This window comes from Crocuta crocuta, unplaced genomic scaffold (genome assembly GCF_008692635.1).
Source record: "Crocuta crocuta isolate KB4526 unplaced genomic scaffold, BGI_CrCroc_1.0 scaffold168, whole genome shotgun sequence".
NCBI classification, from domain to species: Eukaryota; Metazoa; Chordata; class Mammalia; order Carnivora; family Hyaenidae; genus Crocuta; species Crocuta crocuta.
The window spans coordinates 3,194,613-3,221,455 of record NW_027532591.1 but is presented as its reverse complement, the minus strand read 5'-3'; the positions used below and the strand labels follow the sequence as shown (position 1 = coordinate 3,221,455).

The 26,843-nt window shown below is 36.4% G+C and overlaps 1 protein-coding gene across 4 annotated transcripts in view; it reads left to right on the top strand.

Moving 5' to 3' along the window:
• The window catches only part of FAF1 (Fas associated factor 1), a 449,320-nt gene that overhangs the window by 154,460 nt on the left and 268,017 nt on the right, over positions 1-26,843 (top strand). For all 4 annotated transcript variants that reach the window (XM_077779702.1, XM_077779703.1, XM_077779704.1 and 1 more), the window contains one exon: positions 17,513-17,604. In XM_077779702.1, the coding sequence (XP_077635828.1) occupies positions 17,513-17,604 (92 nt within the window). The remainder of the gene's footprint in view (positions 1-17,512; positions 17,605-26,843) is intronic.

Here is a 26,843-nt window from a genome sequence, read left to right as displayed (position 1 = left end):
ACAGCAAAAAAAAAAAAAAAAAAAGGAAGTAACAGTAATAGCAGTAGTAACTTAGCCCTTACACCACCTACCAGAATTAGCCCCAAATAATTGACAGACCTGACTATAAGAGCTGAAACTGTAGAATTTGAAAAAGAAAATTTTGAGTTTGGTTTAGACAAAGTTTGTCCATTTTTTCCCCAAATAGGACACAAAAAGTACAAACTATAAAACTATAAGAGAAAAATTGAAATACCAAACTTCATCGAAATTAGACACAGTGCTCTTTGAAAGACATTCATTCCTAAGAAAATGACAGGGTAAGCGGAGGACTTGAAGAAAATATTTGCAAAACACACGCCTTATGAAGGACTTGTGTCTAGAATATCTAAAGAATTCTCAATCTTAAGAAAACACAAACCCAATAAAAAATGGCCAAGAGATTAGAACAGACATTTAATCTAAAAAACCATAGGTAGAAAATAATCAGGTGAAAAGATGTTGAATACCATGACTTATTAGGGAAATGCAAACTAAAATCATGAGATACAACTGCACACCTGTTAGAATGGCTAAATTTAAAAGACTAAATACCAAGGACTGGCAAGGATGCAAGGGGAAAAAATAGTTACAAAAGAGAGGGAGGGAGGCAAACTATAAGAGACTCTTAAATACAGAGAACAAACTGACAGTTGATGGGGGGATAGGGGAGAGGGGAAATGGGTGATGGGCATTGAGGAGGGCACATGTTGAGATGCTTTGTCAGTTTGGAAATAAATGATATCTTTTCTTTTCAATTCACTTTTCTTTCACTCTAGTAATGAGTTAATACTTGACTAACTTTAGTGATTCTATGTGAGTTTATATGTTTCTATGGACATAAGAACTTTAATTTTTAAAAACTTTTTATATAAATGGGATTATCCTTTTATTCATGATCTGTTTTGAAGATACTTTCCCAATGTATATTTTTATTTTATTGTGCTTTTGGAAATAAGGAAGTGTTTTATTTTGACAATATGTATTGGACTTTTTCTTCATAGTTTTTGCCTTATGTTTGTAATTAGGAAGCCTTTTCCATCCTGACTTATTATTTAGTTTTTTGTGTTCTTCAGAGTGGTAAACTTAATGCTGTACACAGAGTAGATATGACATGGATATGAGATTTTATATTTTAAAACAATTTTGTTATATGAATGGCAAGAACAGAGTGTCTTTATTTGGGCAAAGAATCTACAATACAAGAAGCAAAGAGGTAAATAGAAAATAGTCACTAATGAAAATTATTTGATAATCTTTATTGACCAATATGCTTCATAAATGACTAGAACTTTTACTCCCTAAAAAGTTATTTTGTTTATTTTTTAATGTTATTCATTTTTGAGAGAGATAGGACATGAGCAGGGGAGGGGGATAGAGGATCTGAAGTGGGCTCTGCGCTGACAGCAGCAAGACTGATGCAGGGCTCAAACTCCTGAACTATGAGATCATGACCTGAGCTGAAGTTGGACATTCAACTGACCGAACGTCCCAGGTGCCCCCTCTAAAAAGTTATTTTAAATACTTCCCTTACCTATTAATTATAATCTTTAGGTTTCTGTCAGTGTTCAGGGGAACATTGAGGTTTGGGAAAAAAATGACTTATGTCTTTTAATTTCACAGACACAATATTAGCTTTTAGAGTAGTCTGATAGAGTGTATGTATGCATTGTTGGGTGTAATCTCAGGTTCCTATAGGACCCAGTGACACACCATAAATAACCATGTAAAAATGAGTAACATTTCCTGGAATCCTTTTGTCTCGGAACTCCTGAATATCCATATATTTATGATTCTTTTGATAATTATAGGTGTTATGTTAATGATCTTTTTGTTCAGATTTATATGTTTGAGCAGCAGTTTGTGCAGGAGGTGCATCTTTGATTCTGTGAGGTCAGAATGTGGTGTAGAGGGAGAATCAATGGCGACATTGCCTTGTAGTCTTTGCTGTTAAAGTCCTACTTGTTCTTAGATAAGTTATATTTCAGAGCGGTTTTTTTTTTAATTTTTTTTTTTTTTATGTTTTATTTCTAGGAGAGAGAGACAGCGTGAGCAGGGGAGGGTCAGAGAGAGAGGGAGACACAGACTCTGAAATAGGCTCCAGGCTCTGAGCTGGCAGTCAGCACAGAGCCCGACGCGGGGCTCGAACCCACGAACCGCGAGATCATGACCTAAGCGAAAGTCGGACGCTTAACCGACTAAGCCACCCAGGCGCCCCATCAGAGCGGTTTTAAACAGCCTCTGAAATGGGTCCTTTCCAGCCTTCAAAGCCTAATATACAGAATCTCAATCTGATTTTTCTCAAAAGAATAGCTTTCATAGTTCAAACAAGTATTTGTAGGGACTGGTAGGTTATAATGTTCGAAATAAGGAAATGATTGGGAGGACTAAAGTATTTCTGACTTGCAAAAATGTTAATGGAACAGAGGAGAGGAATTCAGTTTTGAAGATTATACTTGGGAAAAATCCACATGATACTTATTGCACATTCTGTTTCTTTTAGGTTACAGGTTTGATTTCCTTATTGTGTCCACTGAGATAGGCTATCATTTTTATTTTGGGGGCAGTTTTAATTTTTTTGGCTCCAGCTTGTGCTGGCATTTTTAAATTAAAAAAATGGCAGCAGGTGGCATTACAGGCATCATTAATATGAAATGTATTCATAGGTTTTTTTTAAAAATTAATGTGGAATTTGAGGCCCAGAGAGGGCCTATAGTTTGCCTTAATGACAGTTACCCAGTGACAGAACTGGGATAATGTTTTTCATCCTAGTGATTATAACATTGCAACAATGTGCTGTATTCCACTTGGAAATTACTAATATAGTCCCAGTATCCAATTTTCACTACACATTTTCTTCTGTGAAAGGAGATAATTAGAATGTATTAATAGCCATTTGTTTTATATTGATAGAATCCTTTTTCTTTCTCCCATATTTGGTTTCCTTTACAGATATATAAAGCTTTAATACTACCTATTCCTTCCAAATAAACATGAAAGAAGATAATTAATTCTATGCATAATGTATTTGTTAAAACTTGGGAGTCTGAAGGAAGAGAAAAACAACTATATAAAATGTCTGTTTCTTAGGCATTTAAATGTCAGATAAAGAAAGTGTTTATAAATCTGTTTTCAGTGGTGCCTGGGTGGCTCAGTCGGTTGAATGTCCGACTTCAGCTCAGGTCAGGATCTCACGGTTCGTGGGTTCGAGCCCTGCGTCAGGCTCTGTGCTGACAGCTAGCTCAGAGCCTCGAGCGGGTCTTCAGTTTCTGTGACTCCCTCTATCTGTGACCCTCCCCTGTTCACACTGTCTCGATCTCTCTCTCTCAAAAATAAATAAAACATTAAAAAAATCTGTTTTCAGTTTATTGTAGTATAGCAGACTAAAGGACCTTTCTGTTTAGAGTAATTGCTGACTAAGGTTTGAAGTAGTCTTTTTTCTTTCCTTTTTCTTTTTAGCTTTCTTGTCACTAAAAAATGAAAACTTCTAGAGAAATGTTGCTGTTAAAACAAAAAAAGCAAAGGCAATTATTATATTCAGAGCATAGTTTGTAATATCCTTATTAATGTATAGAATGAATTATTAGATAAACGAATTTATGGTTCGTGTTAATATAAAACCACATAAATATAAAACATCATAATTTCCAATGTTAAGGTAGACATTATCATGTAAAATAAAATTAGTGTGTCTAACAATAGCTGACTATACTTTCATGAGCTACATCTCTGATTGGTTAGTTTTTCTTCTTTTGTTGATTTTCTTTTTTTTTATGTTTATATATTTATTTAGTGAGAGAGAGCATGAGTATAGGAGGAGCAGAGAGAGGAAGAGTCCCTAGTAGGCTCTATACTGTTAGTGTAGAGCCCTACATGGGGTTCGATCCCATGAACCATGAGATCATAATATGACCTGAGCCCAAATCAGGAGTTGGACACTTAACTAACTGAGCCACCCAGATGTGTCCAGTTGGTTAGTTTTTCTGAAACTATTTCAAACCTAGGAAAACATTGGGATTTTTGTTGGCAATAACTTTGAGAAATAAAAGTTGTAAGAATTTCTGTTTCTGCCCCTAGAAGAATAATTAGTGTGAGGCCTGCTGAAAGCACCTATAAAACTAGACAAAATACATGAAATAATTGTCTTTAGATATTGCACAACAGGCGACGTAATAGGTCTATGGTCTCTGAGAAAAGGGAAACAAACTAGGTGAGCTCTTTAGTTCCCTCTGATTTCTGCCTCGGAAAAGTTCCTAGACCATTGTTTACAGAAAGGGAACCCAAGCAGAACCTGACAGTCTTATTGAGATGAAAAGAAGAGCTTGGAGATCCATGATGCTGAAATGACTGGAATTTTTTGGGACAGAATACTAGAGAAAAGAGAGCTATGTAGAGAAAACTTAGGAAATATGGATTGTGCTCCCCTCAAATCTTTGGCCGAATAGTAATCTGTAATCACAGGCGGAGTTGAACAATTCCTTGGGCTCATAGGTAGGGTTAGGAGACTATGAAATTCCTTCCAGCCAGAAGAAAGAGACTCTGTTGAACATACAGTTAGTAGTCTCCAGAGGAATATTTTCTGTATTAGTGATTAAAACTAATAAATACGGGGCACCTGAGTGGCTTAGTCGGTTAAGCGTCCAACTTTGGCACAGGTCTGATCTCACTGTTTGTGAGTTCAAGCCCCGTGTCGGGCTCTGTGCTGACAGCTCAGAGCCTGGAGCCTGGTTCAGCTTCTGTGTCTCCCTCTCTCTCTCCCTCTCTCTCTCTCTCTCTCTCTCTCTCTCTCTCTCTCTCTCTCTCTGACCCTCCTCCATTCACACTGTGTCTCTCTCTCTCAGAAGTAAATAAACGTTTAAAAAAATTTTTTTAAATAAATAAAACTGATAAATTCAAATATTCATTAAGTAGTAAATAACAAAATAGAACTCATTACATGTTGATATAAATAAGGTTCTTTATGAAAAATAATTTTCCAAAATAAAAAAATTGCAAGAAAAGAGACATTATTTTACATTTTTGCAAACTCTTCATTGTTTATTTTGGTAGAAGACAGCTAGATTCTTAAATCTGCTACTTTATCCATTCTTTTCCAGTATATTACTTTTGTTGAAGTTTGTGTGGAAAATGGTGTCACAAACTGATATATAATTGGAGAAAGGAGGAATATTTTTAAAGCCTTTCAGATAATATGGTTTTTTAAAATAGTATTTTTGGGAGAGGGAGAAGGTGAGCAGGGGAGGGGGAGGGGGAGGGGGGGTTACAGAGGATCCAAAGTAAGCCAACAGCAGAGAGCTCTATGTGGGGTCCAAACCACACACCATAAAATCATGACCTGAGCCCAACTCTGATGCTTAACCGACTGAGCCACCCAAGCGTCCCTTTAGATAATATTCTGATGTTATTTAATTTTAATTTTTTAATTTAAATTTTACTTAATATACAGTGCAATATTATTTCAGGAGTAGAATTCAGTGATTCATCACTTACATACAACACCCACTGCTTATCACACGTGCCCTCCTTAGCACCCATTACCTATTTAGCACATCTCCCACCTCCTTCCCTCCATCAACCCTCAGTTTGTTCTCTATCATTAAAAGTCGGCTGTGGTTTGTTCCCCTCTCTTCTTTTTCCCCTGCTTCCCATAGGTTCATCTGTTTTGTTTCTTAAATTCCACATATGAATGAAATCATATGGTCTTTGTCTTTCTCTGATTGATTTGTTTTGCTTAGCATAATATACTCAGCTCCATACACATCATTGCAAATAACAAGATTTCATTCTTTTTGATCTGAGTAATATTCCCTTGTGTGCATATACCACATCTTAATTCAACAGTTCAATGGACATTTGGAGTCTCTCCTTCTTAGCACTGCCTTTGCAGCATCACAAAGGTCTGGATTGTTGTGTTTTCATTTTTCATTTGCTTCCATTTATTTTTAATTTCTTCTTTAATTTCTTTTTTAATTTCTTCCTTAATTTCCTACTTAATCCATTCATTCATTAGTGGGTTATTCTTTAACCTCCATGTATTTGAGGGCTTTCCAAATTTTTTCTTGTGATTTACTTCAAGTTTCATAGCATTGTGATCTGAAAATATGTATGGTATGATAATTGATCTTTTAGTACTAGTTGAGGGCTGATTTGTGATTCAGTATGTGATCTATTCTGGAGAATGTTCCATGTACACTTGAAAAGAATGTGTATTCTGCTGCTTTAGAACAGAATGTTCTGAATATATATTATATCTATACAGTCCAGTGTGTCATTCAGTGCCATTGTTTCCTTGTTCAAGGTTTTCTGCTTAGAAGATCTGTCCTTTGCTGTAAGTGGGGTGTTAAAGTCCTCTACTGTTATGATATTATTATCAATGAGTTTCTTTATGTTTGTTATTAATTGATTTATATTTGGGTGGTATCAAGTTTGGGCCATCAATATTTATAATTGTTAGCATCTTCTTGATGGATAGATCCCTGAATTATGATATAATACCTGTCTTCATCTTTTGTTATAGTCCTTGTTTTAAAATCTAGTTTGTCTGTTATAAGTATGGCTACTCTGGTTTTCTTTTGATGTCTGTTAGCATGATAGATGGTTCTCCGTTCACTCACTTTCAATCTGTAGGTGTCTTTAGATCTAAAATGAGTCTCTCCTAGGCAGCATATAGATGGATCTTGGTTTTTCATCTATTCTGATACCCCTACATTTTTTGATTGGAGCACTTAGTTCATTTATATTCAGAGTGATTGTTGAAAGTTAAGAATTTAGTACCATTGTGTTACCTGTAGAGTTGGTGTTTCTGGTAATGTTCTCTGGTCTTTTCTGGTTTTGCTGCTTTGGGTCATGTTTATTGTTTTCTTGTTTTTGTTTTTTTTCCATTCAATGTGTCCCCCTTAAAATTTCTTGCAGGACTGGGTTAGTGGTCACAGACTGCTTTAGTTTTTCTTTTTCTGTGAGACTCTTTGTCTGTCCTTCTATTCTGAATGGTTGCTTTGCTGGATAGAGTATTCTTGGCTGCATATTTTTCCAATTTAACACATTGAATATATTCTGCCAGTCATTTCTCACCTGCCAACTTTCTGTGGACAGATCTACTGTAAACCTGATCTGTCTTCCCTTGTAAGGTTAAAGATTTTTTTCCTCTGCTGTTTTCAGGATTCTTTCCTTGTTGATGTATTTTGTGAATTTGACAATGATATGTCTTGGCAGTGACCAGGTTCCATTGAATTTAATAGGAGTTCTCTGTGCTTTTGGATTTTGATTTTTGTGTCTTTCCTCAGATTAGGGAAGTTTTCAGCTATAATTTGTTCATATAAACCTTCTGCCCCTTTTTCTGTCACTTCTTCTCATCTTCTGGAGACTCCTATCATACAAATGTTATTCTATTTAATAAGTTGCTCAGGTCCCTGAGTTTACTTTTGTGATCTATTTTATTTCCCTCTTCTTTCAGCTTCTTTATTTTCTATAAGTTTATCTTTTATATCCCTAATTTGCTCCTGTGCCTCATCCATGTTTGTTTTTGTGACCTCATATGGGCTTGCATCTCAGTTACAGCATTTTAAATTTCAGCCTGACTAGATTTCAGTTCTTTTATCTTTGCAGATAAAGGTGTCTTCTACACTTTTTTTTAAAAGCCCAGTTAGTATCCTTATAATCATTGGTTTAAATTCTAGTTTAGACTCTTAGTTATATCTGTGTTGATTAGATCCCTAGCCATCATTTCTTCCTGGGTTTTTTTGTTTGTTTTTGGGTTTTTGGGGTTTTTTTTGAGGTAAATACGTCTGTCTTGTCATTTTGGAGGGAGGAAAAGAGGTAATAAAGGAAAATGAAAGTTAAAAAAATTAGAAAAAATCGAATAAAGGAAGCTAGGTCCTAGGTGTGTTTTGGTTTGCTTGTTAAGGGAAGCTTGACAGAAAAAACAGACGAGAAAAGAAATGAAAAATTTTTTAAATCAGTAAGTAAATAAATAAATAAATTATAAAATTTTCTCTTTCTGTTACCAAGAAAAAAACAACAAGCAAAACAGAAACAGAAGCAAGGAAAGAAAAGAACATACAAAAAAAAAAAAAAAAAAAACCCCTAAATGAAACTACATCCAGTTTTCCCTAGGGCTGAAACTTGCAGCACTCCATGATCAGTAGACTAAATGCCTGAAAGGGATTCATGCTGGTCTTCTGGAGGAGGTCTTCTGCTCTGATTCTCAGGTTTACTTGCCCTAGTGGAGTTGTGAATGGAGTGTGCTTGGAGCAGGGCTTAGTGTAACTGCTCCATTCTCCTCCACTTGTTGGCGATGGTTAGCTCACTGGGGTTGATTAGTGTTGTGCAAATGGTGAAAGAATCTCCTCCATCAGGAAGTTCCTGGACTCTTAGACTAGTGATCAGTCACCCCTCCTGTGTCTCCGGTTCTGTCAGCTCCCCGCCCTCCCCCATCCATGTCCGAGCTGTCCACCTGACAGGTAGCACCTCTCTCCAGAGTTTTATCTCCAGCGGCAGCTGTGTTTCACAACCCCACACACTTCAGAGAACCCTGTGGCTCAGCCTCTGGTGATCCTCTGGGGAAGAGTCTCGCTTTGTTTGCTGTGGGTGGTACTGCTTTGTCCCAGAAAATGTTTGTGCAACCATGCAACAGCAGTGGCTTAGAGTTTATGGTAAATTCCAACACACAGACAGCACCAGGGTTTGCTGCCCTCAGCCAGTGCCTTTGTTTCTATGTAGGTGAGTGGGGTAGCTCTATGACCTCTACCTTGCCTGTGGAGATCTGTATTGCCTTTACCAAATGCACTCCAAGCAGGATAACCGCTTTTTCCTGTGAGACCCAGGGGATCTTTTGCCTGTGCTGCCCACTCCGGGGGTTCCGCCCTGCTTTCTTGCCAGAGTGCTACTAGGCGCTGGTCTCAGAAACCAGACTCTTTGCTGTTTATAAAAAACTGGCGGTATTGAAATCCTCTCCTTTACCCCTGTCAGTTATTTTGGGGAACGGTTTTCTTGCACAGTCCCCTGCATGTGTTTTCACTCTTTTTCTGTAGCTACTTTGAGGGGGAGTATTTTTCTCGTGTGAACAGAGGTTCTGCTCAATCTCACCCCCTCTCTTTCTCCTCTTCGCAAAAATGGATCCCTCCTCTCTTTGATTCCATGGCTCTTCTCTCCCTCAGTTCACCTCTGCAGACAGGTGTACCTGCTGCATTCTCTCCCTCAGATTATGCAGATTGTTCTGTTAATCCTCAGATCAATTTCTTGTTATTCAAAATGGTTTGATGTTGATCTAACTATACCAGGGACAAGCCAAGCCCAGGGTTCCCTTACTATTCCGCTATCTTAACTCCTCCCTATATTCTTACAGTTTTATTTGATATTCTCATTTGATACTACAACCAAAACTTGGTAAATGATCATTTCTTAAGGATTAGTTGCAATGTAAAGCCTGAAACCACATCAGCGAAATTTTGTTATTCTGTTATATGAAAATTCACCAGAATATCTTTACTTTCTTTCTTTTTTTTTTTTTATTTATTTATTTTTTTTTTTTAATAGTTTATTGTAGAATATCTTTACTTTCACTACATGATTTTCTAATATCATGAGATAGTCATTTGGAAAATATTGGTTCACTTGTTTATATAGATCAATGAAATCTTGACAGATTGCATCATATGATATCAATAAATCATTTGGTTTTTTAAAAAAGTTTATTTCGGGAGAGAGGGTGAGAGAGTGAGTGTGCGTGGGGTTGGGCAGAGAGAGAGAGAGTATCTCATGCAGACTCCACACTGTCAGCATGGAGCTCAGTGCGGGGTTAGAACTCACAAACTGTGAGATTATGATCTGAGCTAAGACTAAGGGTCGGTTGCTTAACTGACTGAGGAACTCAGGTGCTCTAGTGATTGTTAACATCATCACTGATCTCACAGAAAAGTATCTTAAGTATATGGGTAAGTTATCAAGCTCATAATAACATATACAGAGTTTTTAAAAATTTGGAATTTAGCTTGAAGCCTCAAATTTTATCATTGACAAAAAAATTGTCAGATTTTTTCCTTGGGTTGATGGGCTTACTTTGTTCCTTTTTAAGAAAATGTCTGGTCTGAATAACATAGTGTGATATTCAAGTAAAAATAGTGTTCTATGAGAAAAACAGTTCATCTCATACTGTAAACAAGCCCTCTTCCTCAGAACAATGATTGTACTTTAATATGTAATAGAAGTGCTTTATGGATGCTTCCAGTTTCATCACACACAATATTAAAAGCACCAAGATTTAGTAAAAATAATCATTTTTGTTACTTAATGGCTTTTCTTTTAAATACAAGTATTTGGTGGTTAAGGATACCATACAAGGATTACTAGTTCAGCTTAATACCACTACTTTGATATGTGATAAAGTACCAGCAGTTTATTTAGCATTACTTTTGTGCAATCATACTCAAGCAATCCTAGGAATCTGTGAACGATACTTTTGATAATCTCTGCTTTAGATACATCCTAAAAAGTGTTGTGAAGGAGTCTAAAGAGGATCAATCTGAGGGATGCATGAAAATTAAGGACCTGTCAGAATAAACTTGCACACCCTTTAAAGGCAAACCAGTAAATGTAGATACTCATTAACGTAATTTTCATAATGAATGGCATTTAGTCAAAATTAGTAGACATAAGAAGTATCCAAGTATGACTCATAACTTGGAGAAAAACTTGAAAATAAAAATACATAAATGACAAAAATGATAAAATTAGCAGATTAAGATTTTTAAAAAAATTTTTAATGTTTTATTTATTTCTGAGAGAGACAGCGTGAGCAGGGGAGGGTCAGAGAGAGAAGAAGATATAGAATCTGAAGCAGGCTCCAGGCTCTGAGCTGGCTGTCAGCACAGAGCCCGATGTGGGGCTCAAACCCACGAACCCTGTGATCATGACCTGAGCTGAAGCCGGACATTTAACCGACCGAGCCACCCAGGCTCCCCATGGCAGATTAAGATTTCAAAACAGCTGTTATAACTATTTTAGGAGTTTAAAGAAAACCAAGAAAGCAATGAGGAAAGAAATGAAAAATACTGAAAATTGACCAAGTGGATATTCTAAAGTATAAGATCTTCAAAGAAAGAATTTACTCAGAAGAATTAAGAGGTAGATGCTGTTGAAGAAAAGGTAATGAATTTGAAGCCCTAGCAATAAAAGCAATGCAAAATGAAGTACACACAGCAAAACTACAGGACAGAGATGGTGGAATGCATCCTGAGTGAACTTTGGGGGACAAATTGAGTGGTGTAAAGAATGTATGATTAGAGTTCCTGAACTAGAAGAGCTAGTAGAAAGGCAAAAATGTTAAAGGAATAGTAACACAAAACTATCCAAATTTCATGAAAAATATAAACTCAAAAGTATAAGCTTAGTAACTCCAAGTAGGAGTAACTCAAAGGAAACCATGTCAAGAAAGAAAATAATAAAATTGCTGAAAATTAGTAGTACAAGAAGTTCATCCAACAGTAGTCAGACTGGTCTGTCAAAATTAAGTACAACTGGCAGAAATCCAGAGGCATTGACAATAAGGTGCACAGGAGATTCAAGGGCCAGATCTCAATGCCCCACAATGGTTACAAGAGCAACAAGAAAACAAAGCAGGTGCTGTCTCGCAGCTTCTGGAAGTTCCTAGTCCACAATGTCAAGGAGCTTGAAATGCTGCTGATGTGCAACAAATCTTACTGTGCAAATTGTTCATAATGCCTCCTCTAAGAACTGCAAAGCCATTGTGGAAAGAGCACCCCAGCTGACTATCAGAGGCTGCACAGTGCCAGGCTGCACAGTGAAGAAAATGAATAGACAGGCAGCTTTTGTGCATATCATATTCATGTTAATAACAGCATAAAACTACCAAAAAATATTAAAGTTATCAGAGGTGAGGAAACAAAGACACATTGTATATAGGAAAAGAGATTTAAAAATAATGACTACAGACATCTTATCAGAAGCAATGCAAGCCAGGAGACAGTGATATTTTTAAGTGCTGAAGGAATAAAATGTTAACTTAGAATGCTGCATCCAACAAAAATATCTTTCTAAAATGAAGACTAAATAAAGATATTTTTCACAAACAAAAGCCACAAGAAGTGTTAATGGAAGTTCCTTAGGTGGAAAGAAAATGATAACAGAAAATTAGATTAACACAAATAAATGAAGAACATCAGAAATTGTAAATATTTGGGTACATATGAAAATATTTTTTTTTAATTTTTAAAAATGTTTTATTTATTCCTGAGAGAGGGAGAGAGTGAGAGACAGCATGAGCAGGGGAGGGTCAGAGAGAGAGGGAGACACAGAATCTGAAACAGGCTCCAGGTTCTGAGCTGGCTGTCAGCACAGAGGCTGAGGTGGGGTTTGAACCCACGAACCATGAGATCATGACCTGAGCCGAAGTTGGATGCTTAATTGACTGAGCCACCCAGGAGCCCCTATTTTGAATTTTTTAAAATGATTTACAATATATTGTGGGGTTTATGAATTATGTAGAAGTAAAGGTATGTGGAAATGTAAGTATACTGTTATAAGACAGGTTGTATATTATTTGAAAGCAGACGGTATTAAGTGAAAAATGCATATTATAGGGGCGCCTGGGTGACTCAGTTGGTTAGGTGTCCAACTTCAGCTCAGGTCATGATGTCACGGTTTGTGGGTTCAAGCACCATGCCAGGCTCTGTACTGACAGCCTAGGGCCTGAAGCCTGCTTCGGTTTCTGTGTCTCTCTCCCTCTCTGCCCCTCCCCTGCTTGTGCTCTGTCTCTCTCTCTCTCTCAAAAATAAATAAACATTAAAAAATATTTTTTTTAAAAAGAAGGAAAATGCATATTATAAGCCTTAGACCAATCACTAAAACATGAAATACAGATAATAGTTATCAAGCCAAGCGTGGAAATATCGTGGAATATCTAAAAATACTTAATAAATTCAAATGAAGCTAGAAAGAGATGATAAAAAATAAGATGAATAGAAAACAGTAAGACCCAATTGTAATTACAATTAATATAGATTATCTCACATTCGTATTAGAAGGTAAAGATTGTGAGACTGGATAAAAAAAGAAATATCAATGATATATGTACAAGTAAACCGCTTCATATTTTTAAAAAGTCTTTATTTATTTTGAGAGGGAGAGAACCCCAGTCATGCTCCATGCTCATCTTGGAGCCTGACGCAGGGCTCCATCTCACGCATGATTGCAAAATCATGACCTGAGCCAAAAGCAAAAGTCAGATGCTTAACCGACTGAGCCACCCGTGCAACCTGAACCCACTTTAAATATAAAGCATAATATTGAAATATATACATATATATGTATATATGAAAACAGTAATCAGTATATAAAGTACTATGTTATAACATGTTATTGTATTATGTTAATATTAAGGGAAATAGACTTCTGGGCAAGAAATGTTATGAGGACCAAATGGAGACATTTCCTGATGAAAATGGGAACTCATCACACGTATCACAAAGACCAAAGTATCGTAAATGTGTTCATGTCTAATAACAGTTTGAAAGCATATGAAACAAAACCTGATAAAACTGAAATGAGAAATGGACGAATCCTCATTCATAATTGGAGATGATAGCAGTCCTTTCTCATAGTAATGTTCAGAACAACAGAATGCAAATATGAACAACAGTTTGACCTATTTGAAGTATATAAACCCCTCATAATTATAGCAGAATAAACATTCTTTTCATGTGCAGTTAGTACATTCATTAGGGCAGAAAATATACTCTGCCATGAAACAGGTCACTAAAAGTTTAAAGATCATGTGAACTGTATTCTCTGAGAAGAGTGGAATGAAAATAGAAATCAAAAGTCTGGAAAATCCTGATATATTTGGAAGTTAAACAACATATTTAAATAAACTTGGATATTTATAAATAGGCTTGGATAGAGTATTCAAGGCTTCAGGGTTTTTGCCTCAGTAATGGAGAGTAATTAGCTTTAGATTAAATACTATTTGAATGAAACCTACTGACATTTTAATAGCAAGACCCAAGTGTTGTTTCTAAGTAACTTATCTGCATCCTAAAACCAAGCCTAAGAATATTTATAGAAACAAAAAATATTCATCACCCATCAAGGTAAAATTCACAATGTCTTGCATCCAATAAAGATTGCCAGGCATAGAAAGATGCAGAAAAACCTGGCCCATAATGAGGAGAGAAAAAAACAACCCCAAACTGATTTAGATGTTAGAATTAGCAGATAAGGACATTAAAATAATTTTTATAACTGTATTGTATTTATGTTTTGTTTTTGTTTTGTATTTTATTTATTTTTAATAATGCTTATTAAAAAATTTTTTCACGTTTATTTATTTTTGAGAGAGACAGACAGACAGAGCGTGAGCAGGGGAGGGTCAGAGAGAGAGGGTGACACAGAATCTGAAACAGGCTCCAGGCTCCAAGCTGTCAGCGAAGAGCCCAGCACGGGGTTTGAACACATGAACCGTGAGATCATGACCTGAGGCGAAGTCGGACGCTTAACTGACTGAGCCACCCAGGTGCCCCTAGTATTAGTCTTTTTATGCCTGACTTCTTTCACTTAGCATAATGCCTTCAAGGTCCCATGTTGTCAAAAATGGCAGAATTTCCTTCCTTTTTTTTAAATAGTTGAATAATACTGAAATGTATGTATGCATAAGAACCTCTTTATCCATTTCATCCATCAGTGGACACTTAGGTTGCTTCCATATTTTGCCTATTGTGGATAATGCTGCTATGAACATAGGGTGCAGATATCTCTTTGACATAGTGTTTTTATTTCCTTTGGATATATTGTTGGACCATATGATAGTTCTATTTTTAACTTTTTGAGGGCACTCCATGCTGTTTTCTATAATGGTTGTACTGATTTATATTCCCACCAACGGTGCCCAAGTGTTCCCTTTTCTCCATATTTTTGCTGGCATTTGATAACAGCCATTCTAATAGACATGAGGTGATATGTCACTGTGGTTGTGAGTTGTGATTCTCTAATAACTAGTGATGTTGAGCACCTTTTTGTGTACCTGTAGGCCCTTTTGTATATCTTCTTTGGAAAAATATCTATTCATTTTTAGGTGTGTGTGCACGCGCACGTGTGTGTGTGTGTGTTTTGCTGTTGTGTTGTGAGTTCTTTATGTATTTTGTATAGTGACTTCTTATCAGATATATGGTTTGCAAATTCAGTGGACTGTCCTAGATGACATTTGTATTATCTTCATATTTTTCAGGTAACATACGGAAACATACTACTATAGTGTCAGTGCCATCTTGTGTTAAGATCTTTGGTGTCAGGCAGACCCAGATACTACCTCTAAAACTTGCTGCATTTTAGTACTTCACTGACATAAATTATTTTGGATATCCCTGAAACAACCTGTATTGGCCAGGCACTATGTTAAACATTTATGTGTGTATTACCTTAGCTAATACAAATCAAATAGCTAACATTTTAGTCCCTTGTGTATATTGGGTACATACTGATACAAAATATTTCCCATGCCTTTACGTAATTTAATGAGCAACAAAATGAAGGGTTGGTAGTATAATTATCCCCACATCACAGAAGAAATTGAGACCAACAGAGAATAAATTTTTAAAATATAAAGAACTCAGTTTGTTGTCAAGATTCTGGTTTTGTTTTCTGTTCCTCTCTACTGGAATTAAAGACTATTTATATGTTACCTGGGGCGCCTGGGTGGCTTAGTCGGTTAAGCGTCCGACTTTCGCTTAGGTCATGATCTTGCGGTTCGTAGGTTCGAGCCCCGTGTCGGGCTCTGTGCTGACTGCCAGCTCAGAGCCTGGAGCCTGTTTCAGTCTGTGACTCCCTCTCTCTCTGACCCTCCCTTGCTCACGCTGCCTCTCTCTCTCTCCTAGAAATAAATAAAACATTAAAAAAAAAAAAAAAGACTATTTATATGTTACCTAAGCTTGCTGCAAAGAGTAACTGGGTCTTCAACTTAAAATCTCTCTTTGTTTTTCCTTTAAGAAGCTTCTTTTGGGTTATGAATGCTAAGAGTGTCTCCAAGAGTTTAGGTGGAAGGTGTCAGGTGAAGATCAGTTTGTAAGAGGAAAGCACTGGGCAGACTTGCAAGAGCATAAGCCCAGTTCCAGACAAGAACTGCTTTAGAAATACCAACCTTAACCACAAGCAAAAAGACAATGTTTATATGTATTTGATATAAAAAGCATGGCTCATTTTTCTATTTCCATAAACAGAACAATACTTTGTCAGCAGCGACATTTTTGAAGGCCAAAATTGATAAAGTTTGTGCTTGTAAAATATATTGTGATGTTTAATCACTATCAAAAGTGCCCAGATAGGAATTCTGTGGAAGGAAGTAAAAGCATGTCACTAAGGGCATGAAGTTTTTGATTGTAGCATTGCTTACTTTGGCAACTGTGTTTCCATAGTACTTGTATAGCATAAGCTCCCCCCACCCCCACCAGCCCCCATTTTTTCCTTTATCAGTATGGAATTATTTTTCCTCTTTTAATATATGGCATAATCAGTTCTTTCAGTATTCATTCACTTATTACAAATGGGTTTGAATCTAAAAGTATAGACTAGCACCAACCTATTGAAAGTAAATACATGGAATCCTTGTACATTCTGATTCAACAACCTGTAGTTCCAGAAATTAGCTGATCGACTTACATGTAGACTTGATTCCTGATAAATGATTTTTGGAGTACTGGGAAAACTTTGATTCATCACTGTTTTTCATTAGCATCATGTTTATTTTGCCTTCTTATCTAAGTCTTTTGTCTACACTGAATAGAGTAACCTTTGGTTTGGGTCTCCTTCATAAGCCAGCTGTCCTTCAAGCTGAGTTTAAATTTTTATCTCTCTCATAAAGCCTTATCTATTTATCCAGCATATTTTTTTTCTTTTTTGAAATTCTGTTGCTTTTCTCTTTAACACAATTTAAGTTGTCTTCTAGATTATGTATATTAGCTTTATTTTTTCATTTGCTTTTGTGGATGTTACCTCCTTTTATCCTTGGGCTCTGGAAATAGTTAAGAATGGCAGTATTATTCCCCATTTTATGATGCAAAACCTAAGAGTAGATATTTGATTTTTTTCAAGATAAGACTTTGATTCAAATCTTCATTCCAAAATCTGCTTTCCTTCTATAATACCTTGTTTTATACTTTACCTGCTATTCCTACCACATGCTGAGCACTTAGTGGTATTGTCAGTTGACTGGTTTAAAACATATTACTTACCCCCAATCACTGATACCTATTTCCCTTAAAAAGTTATGCAGTTAATTAACTAGTTAATTAATTGTAGCGTCTTTCATCATAATTAATCTTGAAGCCTGAATTCTTCAAAGAGACTATGGAAATTTTTCTTATTTATTCATCAGACAAATGTTACTGATTATGCACCACATGCCTAATATTAATGCTAGCCCTGGATATGGACAAATGTTGATTGCATTATTTTGTTAGTAATATTCAGTCTTTTCTTATTTATACAGGAGAGATTAAACAGATTCTAGAAAATGAACTTCAGATACCTGTGTCTAAAATGCTGTTAAAAGGCTGGAAGACCGGAGATGTGGAAGACAGTGTGAGTTTCTTAATTGCCTAGAAATAAAAGAAAATGAAGTTATACAATTGACTAAATGATCTAAATGATGTATAAAAGATGGCTTTTATTAGTTTTTATTAATTCAACAGAAGTAGATTTTGGTAAAATAGTAACTTAGTTTAAAGAATCAGCAAACAGAGCGAAATAAGTAAGCCAGGCAGAGAAAGACAGATACCATATGTTTTCACTTATAAGTGGATCAAGAGAAACTTAACAGAGGACCATGAGGGAGGAAAAGGAGAAAAAAATAGTTGGGGAGAGGGAGGCAAACCATGAGAGACTCTTGAATGCTGAGAGCAAACTGAGGGCTGATGCGGGTGGGGGAGAGAGGAAGGGGGTTGATGGGCATGGAGGAGGGCACTTGTTGGGATGAGCACTGGGTGTTATTATGGAAACCAACTTGACAATAAACTGTGAAAGAAAAAATCAAAAAAGAACTAAAAAAGAAAAAGAATCAGCAAACAGTGTTTTTCAAGTTAAAACATTTTTCTGCTAAACTAACAGTAGTTTTGAATGAGGTAGGTGTGTAATTGTAAACACTGTATAGCATGTTTTTCATATTTCTAACTGTTATATAGGAATGGGTTTGGTATTCTTTTTGAGAGCTTTTTACTTTTTTCTCAAACCTCATAGGGTGTCCGTAAGTACCCTGGAACAGTGATTTACTGAACAATTACTTATTGGCCTAAAGGAAGTCACATACAATGTATATATGTATTGCCAAATACTGATTTGGAACAGAGATAATAATAGCAAATTTTTTTAATTTGGAAAATTTAAATGGTGAGAATCATTGTTTACTTAGCTAGTGGGAAATGCATGGAATGAATTTTATTTTAAGAATTTTCATAAAGTGTTGCAATTATAAGGCAGTAGTTGCTATTCTTAAGGACCCAGTAGCAGCCTCACATACTAAATATTTCATACACTTTTTCTTTGACAGAAAAAGTGGGGAGGAGTGGAAAGAAATGAATTAACTTTAAAGTTTTAGATGTTTGAGGTGGAAATAGTATCAAATCATTTCATACTTGTTATTAACTTGATATTTCAGTATCTACACGTAAACAGAATCTTCAACTTTTGATTCAGTTCTTTGCCAGTGACTTCTGGTAGACATTGTGCTTCTAAATATTTATATGTGAGTTCATTTGATATATGGAGATGTTCTGAGTATTTAAATAAGATATTTACATGAATTTCACTTTAGGGAGATATTTATAAGTTTAGGTATAAGTTAGTGATGTACTGTTTTAGGGGGTCAGCAACTTTTTTCTATATAGAGCCAAGTTGTAAATCTTTTAGGCTTTGTGGGCAATATTGTCCCCCTTGCAGCTACTCAATTCTGATGTTATAGTGTGAAAGGAGCCATAGGCCATATGTGAAAATGTGAACCATTACTGTGTTCCAATAAATCTTTATTTATGAATGCAGAAATTTGAATTTTATATAATTTCACATACTATGAAATACTCCTTAAAATTTTTTTTTAACCATTTAAAAATGTAAAAATCATTCTTAACTTATAGGCCATACAAAAATAGGCAGTGGCCTAGATTTGTCACATACGCCTAGTTTGCTGACCCCTGGTGGGTGCTTCATGGCTGTTGTAATTGAAACATAGGTTAAAAAATAAAAAGAAGTGCTGCCTGAGTAAACCATCAACCTTGGCAGAAATAAAACACCAAAATACATTAGTTTATATAGCCGTATCATTTATCTGTTCATTTATTGAGAAGCCTATGGATATGAATCAGTTGTATGTGGCATTTTCAGTAGTTTGTGAAGAAAAAGGCAATTATTTTGAAAATGTTCTTAAAGCTATCTGTTCTAATATTTGAACATAGTCTTTTGTTACCAACAATATTTTCAGTTTCTGTATGCACTTTTCCCAAGATGATTTCTGCATTTCCTATGCCATTAATTTTCTGTTTGCTCCCAAATATGTATCTCCAGGTTATACTTTTTTGTGAATGCATTTATCCAAATTGGTGATTTATTTTTGTGAATTGCATACCTTATTAGCATCTTTAAGTTAACATGTTTAAAATGGAGCTTTTGGTTTTTCTTCCAATGCCATTTCTCTATCGGTTTTCCCCCAATAAATGGCAGTACTATATAGCCACTGCTGAATACAAAAATATGGACATCCAGTCTTTTACCATTTCAAACAACACCTAATCCTTTGGTAAGTGCTATAACATCTATCTCCAAAATATATCTCAACTATGGTTACCTCTCAGTATTTTTATTCCACTGCCTAATCCAGGCCATTAGCATCTCTTGCCTGGGTCAGTACAGTAGCTTCATCATTGTTTTCCCAGCATCTTTTCCTGAGTTCTTCCTTACATTCTCTACACAGCAGCTAGAATGATCTTTTAAAAACATAAATTGAATTATGTAACTCTCCTGTTAAAACATATTTTTTTATTGCACTTTAAATAAAACTCACCGTGGTTTGGCACCCTCCTACACTGTTGGTGGGAATGTAAATTGGTACAGCCCCTCTGGAAAACAGTGTGGAGGTTCCTCAGGAAACTAACAATAGAACTCCCCTATGACCCAGCAATAGCACTGCTAGGAATTTACCCAAGGGATACAGAAATGCTGATGCATAGGAGCACATGTACCCCAATGTTCATAGCAGCACTCTCAACAATAGCCAAAACATGGAAAGAGCCTAAGTGTCCATCAACCGACGAATGGATCAAGAAGATGTGGTTTATCTATACGATGGAATACTACATGACAATGAGAAAGAATGAAATCTGGCCATGCGTAGCAACATGGATGGACCTTGAGGGTGTTATGCTGAGCGAAATAAGTCAGGCAGAGAAGGACAAATACCATATGTTTGCATGTATGGGAGGATTAGGAGGAACTTAACTGAGGAACAAGGCGGGAGAAAAAGGGAGGAAATGGTGGGGGAAAGGGAGAGAGGCAAACCATGAGAGACTCTTGAATGCTGACAAAAACTGAGGACCGATGGATGTGGGGGGGAGGGGGATGGGCATAGAGGAGGACACTTGTGGGGATGAGCAGTGGGTGTTATGTGGAAACTAATTTGACAATAAACTATTTGTATATAAAAAAAAAACCTCACCGTGGTTCAAAAGACATTGTATAATTTACCCACCGTTCACCTCTACTACCTTCGGTCTTTCTTACCCTCACTTTACATGATGCAGCCATAGAAACCTCCTTTTAAGTCTTCTAATAGGCCCAAGCCCTTTACATCTTTACCTGTCCCTCTAACTGCTTGGAATGCTTTATCCCCAGTTCTTCCTGTGATGAGTGGCTCTATTTCATCCTTCAAGTCTCAGTTTAAACATTACTTTCTCTGACAGGCCTCTGTATAAAATTAGGTTCCCATCCCAGTATTCTCTATCATAGTACCTTGAGCAAATGTTTGTAGAATGAATGAATGAATAAACGACTTAAAGAAAGTATCCATTTAATTATGCTATGTATGGTTTGAGGGGGAAGATTTAGTGGAAAGTCTTTGGATGATAGCATAGAAAAAGGACAGTAATGACTTGATCAAATGGTAAGCATAAGCATTTACAATAATCCACCAAGTGATAATGAAAGATAAAAAAGTGAAAATAACTTTCCTGTGTGTATATACAAGTGTTTTGCTTGCATGTTAGCTCTGTAGAGGTAAGACATCAATTTCAAAAGGAGTTACACATATTTGACATAAAGATTCACAACTTAAAGGTTTCTGTACAGATTGTAAAGTTATTAGTGATTGCCTAGTACGGTATTTTTGCAGACCATGCATTACAAATCCATACATTAATGGATTGTAAGGTGAATTGAGTGGCTTATAGCTACCACATTAAAAAAACAAATAGAATAGATGTCAGAGTATACTGCAAATAGTAAGGGTAAGTATTTTTATTTAACAGATAGCTAATATGAGTCAAGAGTAAATCCCAGAAACCTTGTATACTTAGTAAGACGGACCTTCCTGGAATGGGATCAAGAGTGAATTCTGTGCTTGGTAAGATCAGCCTCCCTATGTGTCCCTACTTTCATCTGCAGGGTTAAGAGAGATTCCTAGACATCTGCATTCTACCTTGCTTTCCAACACTTTTCAGCCTTGACGTTATTATTTGATTGCACCACAACTAATTTCATTTGCAGCTCTTCCTACTCTTTATACCAGTCACTGCAAGGAGTTTAAGATTTCTCATATCATCCTTCACTCAAATTTCCATAAGCCATATCTGTTATTATCCTTTTCCTCTACAATGCCTGGAACCTTGTGTTATTCCCTGTGGAACAAATTTTATTATTAGCAAAATTCCTTCTGTTGTCAACTTCTTCCCTGCACATTCCTGCCACCATGTTCTCTGACTGAAATCTGCCTTCCTGGGAACGTTGTTTCTTTGTAGCCTTCTCCGTGTTCATTTCTTTTCTTTAGCAGCCATTATACCACTGGACTAACTGGTAAAATATGTGTCCTTATTGTTCCTCACTTCCACTTCTAGACCTTTATCAATCCTTTTCTGAAAACTTCAGCTTTGAATTTCATGTGAAAAGATCATTACCTACTTATTGAAGTCATCTCCCCTCATTTCCTGATAATTTTTAGTTGCTGGTCTATAATTGCTCTCGGTCTTAATTCTTTTTTTTTTCTAATGGCATGCAGTATGCATGTATGTATGTATGTATTATTATTTTTTTACATTTAAGTTCGTTAGCATATAGTGCAATAATGATTACAAGAGTAGAATCCTGTGATTTATCTCTTGCATATAACACCCAGTGCTCATCCCAACAAGTATCGTCCTTAATGCCCCTTGCCCACTTAGCCCTTCCCCCCACCCACAACCCCCCCAGCAACCCTCTGCCTTCTCTCTATATTTAAAGAGTCTCTTGTGTTTTCCCCCTCCTTGTTTTTATATTATTTTTGCTTCCCTTCTCTTATGTTCATCTGTTTTGTATCTTAAATTCCACATATTAGTGAAGTCATATGATACTGTTCTTTCTCTGACGAATTTCGCTTAGCATAATACACTGTAGTTCCACCCATGTTGTTGCAAATAGCAGGGTTTCATTCTTTTTGATTGTCAAGTAATGCTCCATTGTATGTATATTTAAAATGAGCTCTTTCCATACTTTGGTTATTGTTGATAGCACTGCTATAAACATTGGGGTGCAGGGGCGCCTGGGTGGCTCAGTTGGTTAAGCGCCCAACTTCAGCTCAGGTCATGATCTCCTGGTTCGTGGGTTCAAGCCCCGCATCGGGCTCTGTGCTGACAGCTAGCTCAGAGCCTGGAGCCTGTTTCAGATTCTGTGTGTCTCTCTCTCTGACCCTCCCCTGCTCATGCTGTCTCTCTCTCTCTCAGAAATGGATAAAAAATTAAAAAAATTTTTTTAATAAAGAAAGAAAAAAATAAACATTGGGATGCATGTGAACCTTCAGAACAGCACACCTATATCCTTTGGATGAATACCTAGTAGTGCAATTGCTGAGTCATAGNTTAGCCCTTCCCCCCACCCACAACCCCCCCAGCAACCCTCTGCCTTCTCTCTATATTTAAAGAGTCTCTTGTGTTTTCCCCCTCCTTGTTTTTATATTATTTTTGCTTCCCTTCTCTTATGTTCATCTGTTTTGTATCTTAAATTCCACATATTAGTGAAGTCATATGATACTGTTCTTTCTCTGACGAATTTCGCTTAGCATAATACACTGTAGTTCCACCCATGTTGTTGCAAATAGCAGGGTTTCATTCTTTTTGATTGTCAAGTAATGCTCCATTGTATGTATATTTAAAATGAGCTCTTTCCATACTTTGGTTATTGTTGATAGCACTGCTATAAACATTGGGGTGCAGGGGCGCCTGGGTGGCTCAGTTGGTTAAGCGCCCAACTTCAGCTCAGGTCATGATCTCCTGGTTCGTGGGTTCAAGCCCCGCATCGGGCTCTGTGCTGACAGCTAGCTCAGAGCCTGGAGCCTGTTTCAGATTCTGTGTGTCTCTCTCTCTGACCCTCCCCTGCTCATGCTGTCTCTCTCTCTCTCAGAAATGGATAAAAAATTAAAAAAATTTTTTTAATAAAGAAAGAAAAAAATAAACATTGGGATGCATGTGAACCTTCAGAACAGCACACCTATATCCTTTGGATGAATACCTAGTAGTGCAATTGCTGAGTCATAGGGTATTTCTAGTTTTAATTTTTTGAGGAATCTCCATACCACTTTCCAGAGTGGCTGCACCAGTTGGCATTCCCAACATGTGTGCAAGAGATACCCTCTCTCCACATCCTCGCCAACATCTTTCATTGCCTGAGTTGTTAATTTTAGCCATTCTGACAGATGTGAGGTGGTATGTCATTGTGGTTTTGATTTGTATTTCCTTGATGCCGAGTGATGTTGACCATTTTTTCATGTGTCTGTTAGCCATCTGGATGTCTTCTTTGCAAAAGTTTCTGTTCATGTCTTTTGCCTATTTCTTCACTAGATTATTTGTTTTTTAGTGTTGAATTTGATAAGTTCTTTGTAGATTTTGGATACCAGCCTTTTGTCAGATAGGTCATTTGCAGATATCTTCTCCCTTTCCTTGGTTGCCTTTTAGTTTTGCTGATTGTTTCCTCTGCTGTTTAGAAGCTTTGTATCTTCATGAAGTCCCAATAGTTTATTTTTGTTTTTATTTCCCTTGCCTCCAGAGATGTATTGAGTAAGAAATTGCTGCGGCCGGGGTCAAAGAGGTTTTTGCCCGATTTCTCCTCGAAGATTTTGATGGCTTTCTGTCTTATATTTAGATCTTTCATTCATTTCGAGTTTATTTTTGTGTATGGTGTAAGAAGGTGATCCAGGTTCATTCTTTTGCATTTTGTTGTCCAGTTTTTCCAGTATCATTTGCTAAAGAGACTGTCTTTATTCCATTTGATATTCTTTTCTGCTTTGTCAAAGATTAGTTGGCCATACATTTGTGGGTCCATTTCTGGGTTCTCTATTCTGTTTGACTGATCTTAGAGTCTGTTTTTGTGCCAGTACCATATTGTCTTGATGATTACAGCTTTGTATACATCCGGGATTGTGATACCTCCAGCTTTGGTTTTCTTTTTCAGGATTGTTTTGGTTCCTTGGGGTCTTTTCTGGTTCCATACACATTTTAGGATTGTTTATTCTAGCTCTGTGAAGAATGCTGGTGTTATTTTTTGATAGGGATTGCATTGAATATATGTATTGCTTTGGGTAGTGTAAACATTTTAATAATATTTGTTCTTCCAAACCATAAGCATGGAATATTTTCCCATTTTTTGATGTTGTCTTCCATGTCTTTCATAAGCTTTCTGTACTTTTCAGTGTATAGATTTTTCACCTCTTTGGTTAAGTTTATTCCTAGATATTTTATCATTTTTGGTGCAGTTGTAAATGGGATTGCTCCCTTGGTTTCTCTTTTGTTGCTTCATTATTGTTGTATAGAAATGCAACTGATTTCTGTGCATTCATTTTATATCTTGAGACTTTACTCATTTCATGGATCAGTTCTAGCAAGTTTTTGGTGGAATCTTTTGGGTTTTACATATAGAATATCATGTGGTGTGCAAAGAGTGAAAGTTTGACTTCCTCCTTGCCAATTTGGATGCCTTTTATTTCCTTTTGTTGTCTGATGCTGAGGCTAGGACTTCCAATACTATGTTGAACAACAGTGGGGAGAGTGGACATCCCTATCATGTTCCTGACTTTAAGGGGAAAGTTCCATTTTCCCCCACTGAGTATGATATTAGCGGTGGGTCTTCATATATGGCTTTTATGATGTTGATGTATGATCCTTCTCTCCCTACTTTCTTGAGGGTTTTTATTAAGAAAGGATGCTGTATTATGTCATGCTTTCTCTGCATCTAATGAGAGGATCATGTGGTTCTAATTCTTTTTTTAAATTAATGTGATGTATCACATTGATTGATTTGCAGATATAGAACCAGCCCTATATCCCAGGTATAAATGCCTGTTGATCGTGGTGAATAATTCTTTTAATGTATTGTTGGCTCCCATTGGCTTGTATCTTGCTGAGAATTTTTGCATCCATGCTCATCAAAGAAATTGATCTTTGGTTCTCCTTTTTTAGTGAGGTCTTTGGTTTCAGAATCAAGGTGAAACTGGCCTCATAGAATGGGTTTGGAAGTTTTCCTTCCATTTCTGTTCTTTGGAACAGCTTCAAAAGAATAAGTGTCAACTCTTCTTTAAATGTGTGGTAGAATTCTCCTGGAAAGCCATCCGGCCCTGGACTCTTGTTTTTTGGGAGACTTTTTTTTGTTACTAATTAAATTTCTTTACTGGTTATGAGTCTGTTCAACTTTTCTATTTCTTCCTGTTTTCAGTTTTGGTAGTTTATATTTCTAGGAATTTGTCCATTTCTTACAGATTGGCTAATTTATTGGCATATAATTGCTCATAATATTCTCTTAATATTGTTTGTATTTCTTCAGTGTTGTGATCTCTCCTCTTTCACTCTTTATTTTCTTTACTTGGGCATTTTTCTTTTGGCTTTTGATCAAACTGGGTAGTGTTTTATCAATTTTTTAAATTCTTTCAAAGAACCAGCTCCTGGTTTCATTGATCTGTTCTACTTTTTTTTATAGCACTGATTTCTGCTCTAATCTTTAATATTTCCTGTCTTTTGCTGGTTTGAGGTTAATTATTTTGGCATATAATTGCTCATAATATTCTCTTAATATTGTTTGTATTTCTTCAGTGTTGTGATCTGAAGATCACATGCTGTTCTTTTTCCAGCTCTTTAAGGTGTAAGGTTAGGTTGTGTAACTGAGACCTTTCTTCCTTCTTTAGGAAGGCCTGGATTGCTACATATTCCCCTGTTGTCACCACCTTTGCTGCATCCCAGAGGTTTTGGGCTGTTGTGTTATCATTCTCATTTGCTTCTATGTACATTTTAATTTCCCCTTTAACTTCTTGGCTAATTCATTCATTCTTTAATAGAATGTTCTTTAATCTACAAGTATTCTTTGTTTTTCCAAATTTTTTCTTGTGGTTGATTTCGAGTTTCATAGCATTGTGGTCTGAAAATATGCATGGTATGATCTTGATCTTTTTGTGCTTGTTGAGGGTTGATTTGTGTACCAGTATATGATCTATTCTGGAAAACGTTCCATGTGCACTGGAGAAGAATGTGTATTCCACTGCTTTAGGATGAAATGTTCTGAATATATCTGTTAAGTCCATTTGGTCCAGTGTGTCATTGGAAGGC